Source organism: Limulus polyphemus, unplaced genomic scaffold, assembly GCF_000517525.1.
Source record: "Limulus polyphemus unplaced genomic scaffold, Limulus_polyphemus-2.1.2 Scaffold2660, whole genome shotgun sequence".
Classification (NCBI taxonomy): Eukaryota; Metazoa; Arthropoda; class Merostomata; order Xiphosura; family Limulidae; genus Limulus; species Limulus polyphemus.
The window spans coordinates 35,913-49,255 of NW_013668270.1; the positions used below are offsets into that span (position 1 = coordinate 35,913).

The 13,343-nt window shown below is 34.0% G+C and overlaps 1 protein-coding gene across 3 annotated transcripts in view; it reads left to right on the forward strand.

The window, feature by feature from the left end:
- The window catches only part of LOC106467557 (copine-3-like), a 44,216-nt gene that overhangs the window by 17,195 nt on the left and 13,678 nt on the right, over nucleotides 1-13,343 (forward strand). For all 3 annotated transcript variants that reach the window (XM_022395759.1, XM_013927917.2, XM_013927918.2), the window contains exons 8-11: nucleotides 2,958-3,047; nucleotides 6,585-6,680; nucleotides 7,472-7,561; nucleotides 12,648-12,707. In XM_022395759.1, coding sequence (XP_022251467.1) covers nucleotides 2,958-3,047; nucleotides 6,585-6,680; nucleotides 7,472-7,561; nucleotides 12,648-12,707 — 336 coding nt within the window. The remainder of the gene's footprint in view (nucleotides 1-2,957; nucleotides 3,048-6,584; nucleotides 6,681-7,471; nucleotides 7,562-12,647; nucleotides 12,708-13,343) is intronic.

Genomic DNA, 13,343 nt, shown 5'->3' on the forward strand with positions numbered 1-13,343 from the left:
TTTTTTTGACTAAAAGTTACTAGTTTTATTTATCAAGGACCTTCACTTATGGACCTCCTGACTAAAGGAGATGGGGATTTTTGTCTATCCCTACTGACCTGTGATTCCTACAATTGGAGTCTATCTGCTTTTCAAAGTAGGGAATCTCAGACACTTATTGCACTTTCTCCAGTGTGTTGTTCCTCCGAACTCCCAACGAGTATTCCCTTCTCTTCTCATGGAGCACTGGAGTCCTTACCACTTCCAGTTACCAATCACTAGAGTGGTGTACTGTGAATGTGTTTTGAAAAACAAAATAAAACTTTCTTGCCTATGTGTACCCACTCAGCAAAAGAGGGCTATAGTTGTTATAATCATTACAGGTGCTTCCCCTGGGAGTATTTGTCTGAGCAGGCTGCACTTGTTGATCATATATTTCTTATGCAAGGTGTTTCCCCTGGATGTTTTTTGCTCAGGCAGACTGTACTTGTTGATCTCAAATTCTTATGTTCTTATGCAAGGCACTTTCACTGGATGTTTTTGCCTGGATGGACTGCACTTGGCATAATGGCGTATCCCAAAGCACTCCCTCTGGATGTTTTTTGCCTGGGTAGACTGCACTTGGCCTATTCAAATACATTTCATGGTCCTTAAGCTCTAGCCATGTATTGTTATTTTGTTTTTCTCTTTAGCTCATTTACTGGGACCATACTATGACTCACTATCACTATGTTTGGTACTACATCTTGTTTCTTACGATGGCTCGTTATGACATGGATGTGGACAGAGGGCTAGTTATGATGACCCTCATTAATTTATATCTTTCATAATCTTGCGCATCCAAGGAGCTTCCCCTGAATGTTTTTGCCTGGTTGGATTGCAGTTGACATAATCTGATGTAACCCAAGGCACTTCCCTGGGCACATACATATAAGGGAAGGGGGATGCATACACATGAGCCTTTCCATACTGATTCATGTCATAGTTATCCAGCACTTTCTATACTTATTTGGTGTTGTGCATCTCTTTATTGACTTCATTTGTGCCTGTCAATTCAGTTCTGTCCAAATTGTGTTACTGTATTGATTGCTAGGCGAAGTAGTGCTGTACCCCACTGGTCTGGTTTCTTTTCATATTCTAGCATACCCATTCTTTCAGTGAAGTCGCTTTCCGCTTGATTTGAGGTTGATGCACTTTCACAGGCCCCTCCACCTTGGTAATGTGGGATTCTAACTTTGGGTGAATGGAGGTAGTACCATTTCAGAAGATAACATTTTTGTACTCTGAAAATGTATTTCCAATAAGCACTTACCTCTTCTCACCCATTTCCCACCCTTCCTCCCCACTGAGATGCCAGTGTTTATGGTTTGTGCAAGCCAGTTCTCGAAATTGAAGATTGTTCTAGTATAGTAGAGGGAACTAGCTGTGCCAATATAGATGGTGCAGTACGATTAGTGGAGAGTAGTCACATGATCAGCACATGTTCTGAAATGGTGCAAACCTGATGGGGTATAAAGACTGATGCAGGTGAGCATTTACAATTAAATAGTAATAATATATATATATTCATAAGCACTTACACAGTTTGTACACCTATACTGCTAACTCTCAACCATCCTGGGAGGATAACTAACATCCAAATACCTACCAGGTTTTTTGGATCAGCCCAGACTATGTACAGAGCCATATCATAAACATTTTCTCACACTTTTATTACTTTATACAATTCTCATTGATAAATTCTCTCCCATTGTGTTCTCAGAGCTAGGATTGCAATAAACTCTGTGGGAAAGTTCTGGTAATTGTGCTGCAGGAGCTTATTTGCTACTGATGGTGTCACATAAACAATCTAATGGTAGTAGTGGTGATTCACTGCTTTATGATTGGTAGGTTTCTACTTCAGCTGCTATCAGTAAAATTAACATAGGAAATAGATGTGAAAAGATTAGAATTACGAACTCTCGAGGGAAGTACTTTGGAACTTTGTGGCCAATATTAAAGAGGGTAGAACTATACTGCTCACTATATTTTGCATTTTTCAACCTTTAAAATTTTATGGTGGTTACGAGATCAGTCAGATTGACCAACCCTGTATAGAATTAGTAGAGAAAATAACAGATAAAATATAAAAGTTTTTTGAAAAAAAAACAAAACGTTTGACATTTATTTAGGAGAATTTAGAGATTATGCAAATGAAATTTTAAACTTTCAGATGAAGAAAAGTATTTTTAATCTTAATATGAAAATCACTTGGCACTCAGAAAAGTCAACACTCTGACTCCATATATTTGTAGTAAAAATACTTCCTTAAAAATTCTGATTTTTGGTGTACAAAACATTTGTAATGTTTACTTAAAACTTGAAAAATTTCACAAAACATGTTAAAAGTTATACTAAGGAAATTCTGATGGTCTGTTTGTGGTCACGTGGTCAGTAACTGACCGAGTCAGTAGTGAGAGTTAAAGGGTTAATTGCAAATAGTCAAAAAAAAGGCATTATGTGAACAGTTTGCAATTTTAGGATAGCAATTTACATGAAACATGAAAAACCTTCAAAAAATTTTTAAAAATTCACTTAACTTAAGCAGTATGAATTAGTAATAGGATATAGTGCAGTATTAGCTTTCCAATCAAATTTTGCTTAAGTTTCTCCCTATCTGAACTCGTTAAGCTTGCTAGCTTGCAACAGTCTTTTTATGATGTTTCATTACATTTGTTTGAAATGCTAGTGGCACATGTGAACAATAAATCTACAACTGTAAATATAAGATAATGTACAAACAAATTGAGAATCTTTATTTTTTTATCTCTCAGATGTGTAACCAGTCTTTTCCAACTTGAGCTTTCTAGGATTGCAGCTAATAGTTTAAAAAAATATCTGAATTTGTATTTATGAGTCAATTTTTATGTTTTATGTATCTGAGAGACTTGTTTTTTCTGTAAACTTTGTTTGATATTTCATAAACAAATTTCTGAAAGGTGATAAAAAATGATCTGAATCCTGTTTGGAAGACATTTGAGATTCGAGCACAATCACTCTGTAGTTCCAATCCAGAAAGTCCAGTCATGGTATGTATGAAATAACTTTCTTTTTCAAAAACATAATGTTTATATTTATCAAACAGGAATGGTAATGTAATTCAATTAATATCAGCCTTCAGGTGTTGCAAAATGTATGCTTTCATGCTTTTGATATTTTAAAAGAATTAAGTCTCAAATTTATAGCTTAGTCTACCTTTATATGCCCTATCTCTAGCTAAAAGTATACTTATTTAAGGAACACCTATTAATAATGTCCTCCTGAGTAGAAACAACTCAGTTCAAGGAGTATCAGTGGAAATGACGACATTCTTCAATTAATAATGTTTTTGAACTGAGGTCTAAAATCTATTATAATGTCTTCTAAGGATACATTTGTGAAATTAACCCTAAGGTGTACAGCAGGGTCAGAGTATACATATCACAACATTTCACAGTTACATTCAAAATTAAACAAAATTATTATCAACTTGAACCTCTTACCTTCTTGATTTATTGAAATATTGATAAATTTGTAAAAGTCCCAACTGTCTTTTCATGCATTTTATTTCAGTTATTTGCATCATGCCTACTTGCCTGATGGATATATTTATAACTAGTAGAAAAATCATATAATAATTTTTCGGAGTCTTAAGCCTTTTGTATATATATTTGGCAGTTAAAGATGATAATTTGCAAGAACAGGTTAATGTATGCTGAGTAAAGTCATTGTTCCTATCAGTAACAGAATGTTTTAACCTTAACTAGAAAGCCAGATAAATTATAGCAATTTTGGGACATTCTGTTTTAGTGTCTGGTATACATTTCTGTTCTAAAATGCATATTTGAAAACTACATGAATTATTCTCTGGATAACCAACATAATGAGAAAAAGTGGGGTACTGAAATGGGCCACAATGCCTAAAGTAAGTGCTAAATTTCTTGTTTATGTATATTTTTATTTATTTTTGTAATTTTTTTAATAAAATTTTTTGTTGTTGAAATTAAAACCATCTTTTGAGTAGGTAACAAAAATATAATAAAGTTTTATGGTCTTAGGAACTCCAGCTTGCAAACACAAACTATGTGTAACTTGATTGGTTTGCTTACTTTATCTGTAGGGGAGAAATATATATGGGCTTTTCCTGTGACTTATTGCCTTTCACAGAATAATAACCAGCTTTCCTGGAACAAAGTCAGGAAATAGAACAATAAAATTAAAAAAAAAACAGATGTGAAAAGGATAACAGTTGAAATTATGAAGATAATTAAGTTGAAGATCTGGTGAAAATGATGCATTCAAAGAAGAAGAAAAAGGTATTTTTCATTTCATTTCATGTTTTTCAACTTTTCATTTGACTGTACACTGATAAATTCACTACAGTTGGTGTTAGGTTAGAGAAAATAACAGATAAAATATATAGTTTTAACAAAAAATCTAGATATTTATTTAGGAGGTTCTGGTGGTTATGCAAATGAAATTTGAAAACTAAGATAACAAATAAATATTTTTATTCGTAATATGAAAATCATCTTTTGCCGTAACTGACTCAGTAAAGGTTTCATGAATTTACAGACAAATCTTAGTAGAAATACCTTATTAAAATGTTTTTTTTTGTATGCAACAGATTATAATGTTTACTTAAAGCATTCCAAATTTCATGAAGATACACTTAATAAATTCAAAGTTCTAACATGTATAGTTTCACACTTCCAATGTAGGTGAAATTGACCCACATCATACAGAAAGAGTTGACTTGGTTGACATGATGCAAACCTTGAGAGTTCCTGATTTACATTGCTGTTTTCTTTTGAGTTGACATAATACTTCAGCTCATAAGTTATGTTTTGATAACAGTAGATTAGTTAGTAAACTTGTAGCAAGTGTTGCTTATGAAAAAAAGAAAAATCCTGACTTGTGATAATGAATTTATTCAAAGTAATCTTTTGTTACTTGCCAATTTTTTCAAACTTTTTTTTTTTTTTTAACTTAAAGATTTTGATTATTTTATATTATGTATAGCACTGTTAAAGTTTATTATTATTTATTATTTTTACTGGTACCTGCTCAAAAGTAAGTCTAAGGGCTTGCACTGCTAAAACTTGGGTTTGATACTCATGGTGAGCACAGCATAGATAGCCCACTGCATAGCTTTGTGCTGTCTATTTATATGTATTAATGTTTTTGTGCTCATGTTTTAAATGATAAAATCATTTCACTAAAATCAACCAAAGAACTTATTTTTGGCATTGATGCAATTTTGATCAATCAGTCCAAAGAATAACAGATAATTTGTTAACTTGAAACAAAATCCTTTAACTTTGTATAATTTTTATTAAAAATGTTTTCAATCAGCTTGTAAAGGACCTTGTTTTATTTTTTATTGAGTGAAGTTATACAATGTTAATAAAAAGTTTCAATTTACCCATATGAAGCTGTTTTTTTTTTTTGTTATTCAAAATGTTTGTATATTTTTTGCTAGGTAAAACACAAACTTTTAAAATCATTAAGGTATTAAAACTCATTATGGTTTCTTTTAACTTAAAACATATGCAGAACTCAAAATTATTGCTAGCTAATTACTGGTTAGTGTTGTAGTTTTGCCAGTAAACATTACAGAAGGAAGATTTACAGATTCTTATTGTGGAGTATCAATACTCTTAAGATATGTGCATTTCAGTCATTTTGCAAGCTTCTAATCACAGAAGGTTACTGTAATTGTGATTAAGAGGATTGTTGTTCTTGCTATGGCCACATTGGGTTTGCAATCCCAATTTGATCTGCATTGCATACATAGGCTAAGTGTCAGGAAATGGGAATAGCAACACAATAGTTTCAATTCTTTGACTGATTTCCAAGGTAATTAGTTACCTTGTGGGCCAGCCAGCTAGACTCACACAGTATGGCCTCTGCAGTGTAGTTTTGCTAGCAGCATAGATATAAATAGTGTGTCCAAGTGGCTACTCATCGGAGATAATAATAAGATAGAAGTCATGTAAACTGCAGGTTTTTTTTCCCAACATTCCTTTTAGTTTGTCAATGATTTACATACATTAAGTCTTTTTATTGATTTGCCAGTTTTTGTCATTTAAACTGTAACTTTTAGTAATAAATATGTTTTAGTATGGGATGACTATCAGCAGTGGTGTACCATAGATTTCCATTCAGGTGCTTGTGGCCTAGATATACCAGTTTCTGCTCAAATTGAGCATTTTTTAATTTTTATGAAGTACATAAAATAAAAAACATTGTTATGTCTATTTAAATTGAGTTTTGATACTCAAAAGTATTTGAAAAGAAAACATAAGGCAAGAGATTTATATCTACAAGTAGGATATATATATATATATATATATATATATATATATATACATATTTATTAAATTTAATATATGATATAATTTATTATAATAAATTAAAGTTAGTATTAAAGAATAATGTTGTTGCTAGTAGAAGTCATGTATTTGCTAGTGTAAAAAACAAACTAACAACCATTTGCTAGTGCCTTCAAAAGTTAAAAGTTGAGGCCTGATTTTAATTAAAAGTACATAGTGTATGAACTATATGAATTTAATTGTTATTTGCAGATAACTTGCTATGACTATGATTCTGATGGAAGTCATGACCTAATAGGTGATTGTACAACCACCTTAGGTCAGTTAATGGAAGCACAAAGCCATCAGGTGAACTTTTCTTTTTACTATGAGAAAAATCGAAATACAAGTCTTGATGATAATATTTTTTGTGAAATTAAATAGCAATTTAAAAAAGAAATTTATTTTTTCTGTCTTTTAAGGAAAAAAAGTTAATAATAAAAGAATTCACTTATAAACAGCTTGTTCCATGATATAAGGATTTTGAAGAGATAAGCAAGATTTTTGTCTTATAAAAACTTTTAAAAATCTAAGCCATTTTTGGCTTAATTATCTCAAAATGTTTTCTGCAGACTTAGATCACTAATAAAAGATCAGAAGGGAATTTTTTTCTCATTATTTAGTGAAATACGTGTAATAATTTATATTAATTAGATATATTGTTTGAGAATTTCAATTGTCTTGAACTTTAAAATGATTGAATTATACTTCTCATGCTTTTACTGCTTTCTAAGTGAAAAATCAAGATGCTTGATTAAGTAGGGTCTCTGTATTTACATATCAGTAATTTATCTGACAATTTATATTGTCATGTTAGAGCTTCATTGAATTAGTAACACTAGTCACATGAATTTATCATTAGAAAAGCAAGTTAGTTTAAACATATGGTTTCTGTATAACTGTTTTTAGGCTCTTTATGCTCTTGAAATAAATTGTACTGCAAAAATATTTAGTATTGTATGATGCCAGTTACAGATGTTTAACAAGCCATGAAATATAAGTTGGTAAATGGAGTAGGACCAGAATAACAACTTTGTTAGTAGGAGACAGCATTTTGAATGTCTTACATGTAATTCACTTTATGACATTTGGTTATGCAGGTCGAGTGGCCATGTGTCAATAAAAAGAAGAAAGAGAAAAAAGGAAAATCATATAAGAACTCTGGAATTATAATTCTTACTTCTTGCAAGGTGAATCTATTTTAATCATTTTAATTGTGAATATTACAAAAAGCATTGAAATAAATGAATGCATTAATAAAAAAAAAAAAGGTAAAATATTTTCAGCAACGTTTACTTACCTCTTTGTACAACAGAGAGCTAGTACTTTATGACACTACCAAAATTTTAAATATTTCAATTAGAAATTGGTGTGAAGTATCTTCACTCTGATTTTTTCTTTAAATAAAATTTGTAATTTTGGGACACATATCTCATTCTTTGTGTTAAGCTTTCTTTTGACAGTATTAGTTCCCATTGTATTAATACAGCATACAGATTTCATTAAGTATTCTTCAATGTTGTCATTAGGTCAGTGAACCTAGGCCTTTGCACTATCAACATACCAGTCCATTTTTTTATTTCTTAAAAAAGTCTGTTTCTTGAATCATCTGGATTATTTATTTACGTCTCCATGTTTTTAACATCTCCCAAGGTTTTAACACTCCTCAACAGGAGTCATCTAATACTGTGATGGTGACTAGAGCCACTCTGATGGTGAATGATGTTACCACCATTGTGCCATGTGGGTTTGATTCGTTATGTCTTATGTTTTCTCTTTCTCCAGTTATTCTTTGCTGAATCTCATGCTATCTTGTTTTATGAGCCTTTATCACCTTAGTCTCTTATTTCAGCATGGGGAACTCCTCTTTTTCTTTCTGTCACTGTCCACCTACTCATCTTCCACACTTACTCAACTTCTTTGTTTTTTGTCCATATTTCACCTTCTTCTCGTGGCTTCACATCACCACCCTGTCAGCTTTTCTGGAGAAACTGGCACATATCTGTTTTCCATCTTACTATTGATATCTTTCTACCATTGTGTCCCAGTTAACTTTGTTTCTGAGATGTGTAAAGTTGGGATGCTTTACTTTCAGATGTTCACCTCCTTCAGTCTTTTCCAAGGGGTGTCTGTCTGGCACCATTCTTTCAAGATGGGTTATTTGGAGATGTTCCTTACACTTTGGAAACTTGAACTAATGTTGGTTATCAACAGTCTTCTCTGATGACTTTTCTTTCCTGATTTTCTTAGTCCAGAAAGTTGCAACAGGATTCTTGTCTTTGGGAGTCTTATTGAGTTGCTTCTAATCTGTTCCTCATCCTCTTGCTTGTTTTTGGGGGGCTGGCCATAGAGGTGACTGACTCGCTTTTGGAGCTGCCCCTCAGCTCCAGTCTGGTAGGAGCTTGACTATCCCTTTTTATACACTTGTGGATTTCTTTCACAGACGATTTTTGGGTCACACAGGTATTTTCCCATGAACTTTCCCTGTCTATCCAACTCAACTTCCTGTTTCTCCTTTGCTGGTTGTCTTTCAACCCCTCCTCCTGCTCCCTCAGATATCATGTGCCTTTAACATCTAGGAAAGGCTGTATTTTCTATGTGGATTATAAAAGCTGTAGAACAGGCCCTCAACACCTTTTGGGATTTTTACTCCCATCTTTTTGTCATTCCAAAGAAGATTGGAGCCCTGTCATAGATCTCTCATTTTAGAATCATTTTTTTGTCATTCCTCAATTCACAATGGTAGTTTTTCTTAATCTAAGGTGGGTGTTCCCTTCTGGGCTGTGGATGACCAAAATCAATGTTTTGAATGTCTTTTTCCACATCTTGATTTGTCTGTTTGCCCAATGCTTTCTTCACTTTGTCCATGACAATTGATTTTTTCAGTTCCAGGCCCTTCCCTTCAGATTAGCCATGGCTCTGTAAATTTTCGGTTTGGTTGTGAGTGCAATTACATGGAGGAAGCATTTGCTGAGTATCCATTTCTGTAACTATATGGACAGTTAGCTCCATCCAAAAAAAAGATGCATTCACTGCTGCAACCTCTCTTCTCCTTTGTGAGACATTTCCTTTGGGTCGGCTGGTTAACTTCTCCAAGCCTGTCTTGACTCTCACAGTATCTGATTCACTTTGGAGTATTTTTTTTTCAAGTCATTTGCAAAGCTCTCATGTCTATTTCCCTTCCTGCACAATAGGTTCTATCTCTTTTGGGGACTCTTACTTTGCTGAAGTTCCTTGTTCCTCTTGGATGTGCCAATATGCATCCCCTTCAGTGGAACCTGGCAGATCAGTGGTAATCCAGAGATTACCTGCCATCTCTTCAACTCTTACTGTCATAGTGGCTTGATTGTCCCAACACAACACTGGGCAACCCCCTCTTCTCCTAACTTGCATAAACCTGCATCTGGGTGGGGAGCAGTTCTGAATGCATACACTAATTCCAGGATGGTCTCCAGGAAAGTGGTCCTTTCATATAAATGTTCTTGAACTGTTGGCTGCTCATTGAGCATGCTATCATTTAAGTCTTATTTGTCTGATCATCTCGATCTCAGAACTTCTACTTTCTGTCCCTAAATTTTCTGTTTTGGGCCCATAACTGCCACATTCAGTTGTTGGGTTGTCGTGTTTTGCGAGCTTTCAACCTGGTGGACGATTGACTGTCTCGCTTGGACCACAGCCTTCCCACGAAGTGGTCTTTCTATACTCTGATATTTCAGTGGATTTTTTCTCACCTTGGGAGTCTTTGATGCATTTATGATTTCACTCAATATCAAGTTTCTATTTTCTAGTCACCATTCCTGAACTGTGCAACTTTGGCAGTAAATGCACTGAGCTAGGATTGGACGAGTCTCTTTTTTTTTTTACATGGATTCTTAAGAGTAGTTTATCTATTTCTATGACCACTAGTTACAGGGTTGCTTTGCAAATGACATTCAGTCTCTTCTCTGGACATTGTTCATCTCTATCGCTGATTCTCACTGACCTTTACCAAACTTTTCTCGTAAGTCATCTTTCTTATCCAGTCCCTCTTTCAGACTGGAACCTCTGTTTTGTTATCCATACCCTCACATATTTTCTGTTTGAACCTATGGCCACATTTTTACTGTATCATCTTTCTTTCAAGATGTATTTTGATTTTTTTTATTTGTGTGCCCTGATAATTTTGCTTTTGATGCATCCTGCACACTTTCATTATCACAGAGATAGTTTGATTTTATTGTGGACTGCTCCTTTCTCCCCAAGACTTGGGTTGTTTGGGAGGGTGGTTAGCTGTTTTCTCCAATCAACTTTCTTTCCATTTCTCTTCTATAGGATCATTCTAACCCCAATCATCTTCTATATCCTCTTTGGACAGTTTGATATTATCTCAATTGTACTGCTCCCATACATAGCAATTTCCATCGTGTTTTCTTATAGTAGGATTCTTCTTCTTCTCATGATTTATCACATTCCACTTTGACCATTAGCATTTGTTAACTTATCTGGCTTGTTTATTCTTACCAGATAACCTCCCATCAGGTTTGTTATCTGACAACTTGTCTTGCCTTTTACCTCACCATTAATATCCCATGGATGAAATATCACAGATGAGGATGTGGACAACCCCTGACACACTTGTGTCCCATTATTATATATCACTGTATGTTCACTAGAGATGATAGAACCAAACAAGTGACCACTGGTGGATCACAGGGAATACTTCTTTTTCCCAACATCCACATTGAGAGGGGAAGTACAGAATATTTTAAACCCATCTATTCATGCTTAGTGACAGCTGTTGAAGTGGGGTTTTCTATAATATTGCTTTGACACTGCATAAACATTTTTCCTTCCAAGCTCTACTCACCAAGAAAAAAAAAAAAACAGAAACAAATATGACAACACCATCTGTATGCCTGCCCTCACACCTGGCTAGCATCTACTGTCCATGCTCATGGTAACACATTGCACAGTCTATCATTATGGGATTTTATGTAGATGTATAATGTTTCCTATTTTGTCCAAGCACTTCTCTGGCATTGTCATCCATGCAAGTTCCTCCTTCCCATTCTCATCTAGTGAAGTGAGGAAGAACCCATGCTTCCCCAGTCCCAACTTGCTGAGTCATTGTGAACTTACTTGTATGAAACTGAATGGGTGCACCCCTTAATGGGTTGAAGTATTACCTAGAAGTGCCACCCTACTACGCTATGAGGCAAACCATTCCTGGTGGTTAGGTGAGCCATATGGATCTTTTGTTGGAGTGGCCTAACTTATTGACCTAGTCACACTACATACTTGTGCTCAGCAAACCATCTGTGAAATAATGGTCACTAGAGCAATCTTACGTTTCTGCCTACTTATTTGACTCTTAAGCACTGTGCAAAAGGTTGTTTTGACAATATATTTTGCTCTACTACCTCTATTGGGTGAGGAGTATTCCCTGATTGAGATGGATATGGTCTCCTATTGAGTGATGCCCCACTAGTGGTTGACATGCTTTATGGATTTTTACCTTTCTGATGCTATATTTTCAGAAATTAACTCATCTTCCAGTGTATTTAATTTGCTTCATCAAGAGTGAGTCTTTGTTCAAATGGGGATTACTACACATGGAAAATGTGTGGCCATCTTGTTGATGAAGGGCTATAGTATAATATTGACTACATCAGAGGTTAGTACAATACACATTAATATGTGTAGAGGTGGGAGCCTTGTTCAAGGCTTGGGACATGTGCAAAAATCTTCATGGCAGTGGTGCAAGGTAATATCTCTTTGTTGTTCACGGAGGTGAGAAAATTGTCAACTTTAGTCAATTTCATGATAATCTTCTTGTGTAGTCTTAAATTTTCAGAGGTAAAAAAGCAAAAATACATAGTTTAGGTACTGTGCTAAAGGAATTTAGATTTTAGCCGTAAGTTGCAAACAGTGTCTTAGATTGTTATGGTATGACTTATTAACATCTTGGGGTTTGAATTTTCTGATTTCCAAATAAAATTGTTTGTGATTAGCTACTTTTAATTTTGTGAATTTCAGAATAAAACAATTAAATTAGGAAATATGTAAATATTGTGACACTGTGTACATATTTTTTGGTTATTTTTAACTCGTTTGTTAATATGGTAATTATTAGTATTAGTATGATTAGTAATTATGACTCGTGTACCTTGTTTATGTAATGATTTACTGTTACTGAAAAGTTAGTTGCTATTATTAAAGTAATATAATGAAAATATGAGAATTGTAAGTTTTAGATCATATTGCATGCATAACAGTAATGAAAATATTCCTTCTTAGGTTACAAAAGCATATACATTTTTGGATTACATCCTTGGAGGAACCCAACTTAATTTTACAGTAAGTTATATTGAAAAAGGAATAAAACATGTTAATTGTTTTGAAGCTCTTAATATATAATTTAATCAAACGTGTCTACTTGTACAGACTATGTGTGGTTAGAGTGCCAGGCTGTGGATTGGAAAATTCAGTTAAGATTCAAGCCATGATGTGCTTTTGAACACTCTCCTCACTTTCAGCTATAAGGGATGTTATGATTGTTACATTAAACCCTGATAATTGTTCAAAAGTAGCTGCATAGGCAGTGGATGCTATTGACTGTTTACTTTCTGTCTGGTCAGCAGTTAAAATGGTTATGTCTGAACCTTGGGGTCTCTGACCTGGCCAGTTAGCCCATATGTAACATAAGGTACCATTCAAGTTGAATCATAGCCTAACATCCGATATTTTGGGCAAGTTAGTTTAATTTTTGTAGGGTTGAAAAAAAAATTCAAGCACCAATTCAAAACTTTATAACTGATTCCTTGGAATACATTCAAGGGAGATAACTTTTCTTACCAAGCACTGGAAGTGTCATTTTGCAACAATTATTTTTTATGCCTGCTTCACATTCATGACAGTGCATCTTGTCATGGTTATTTGTAGATAATTTAATTGCTATGTGCCAATTTTTAAGGTACCACCCAGAAAAAAACA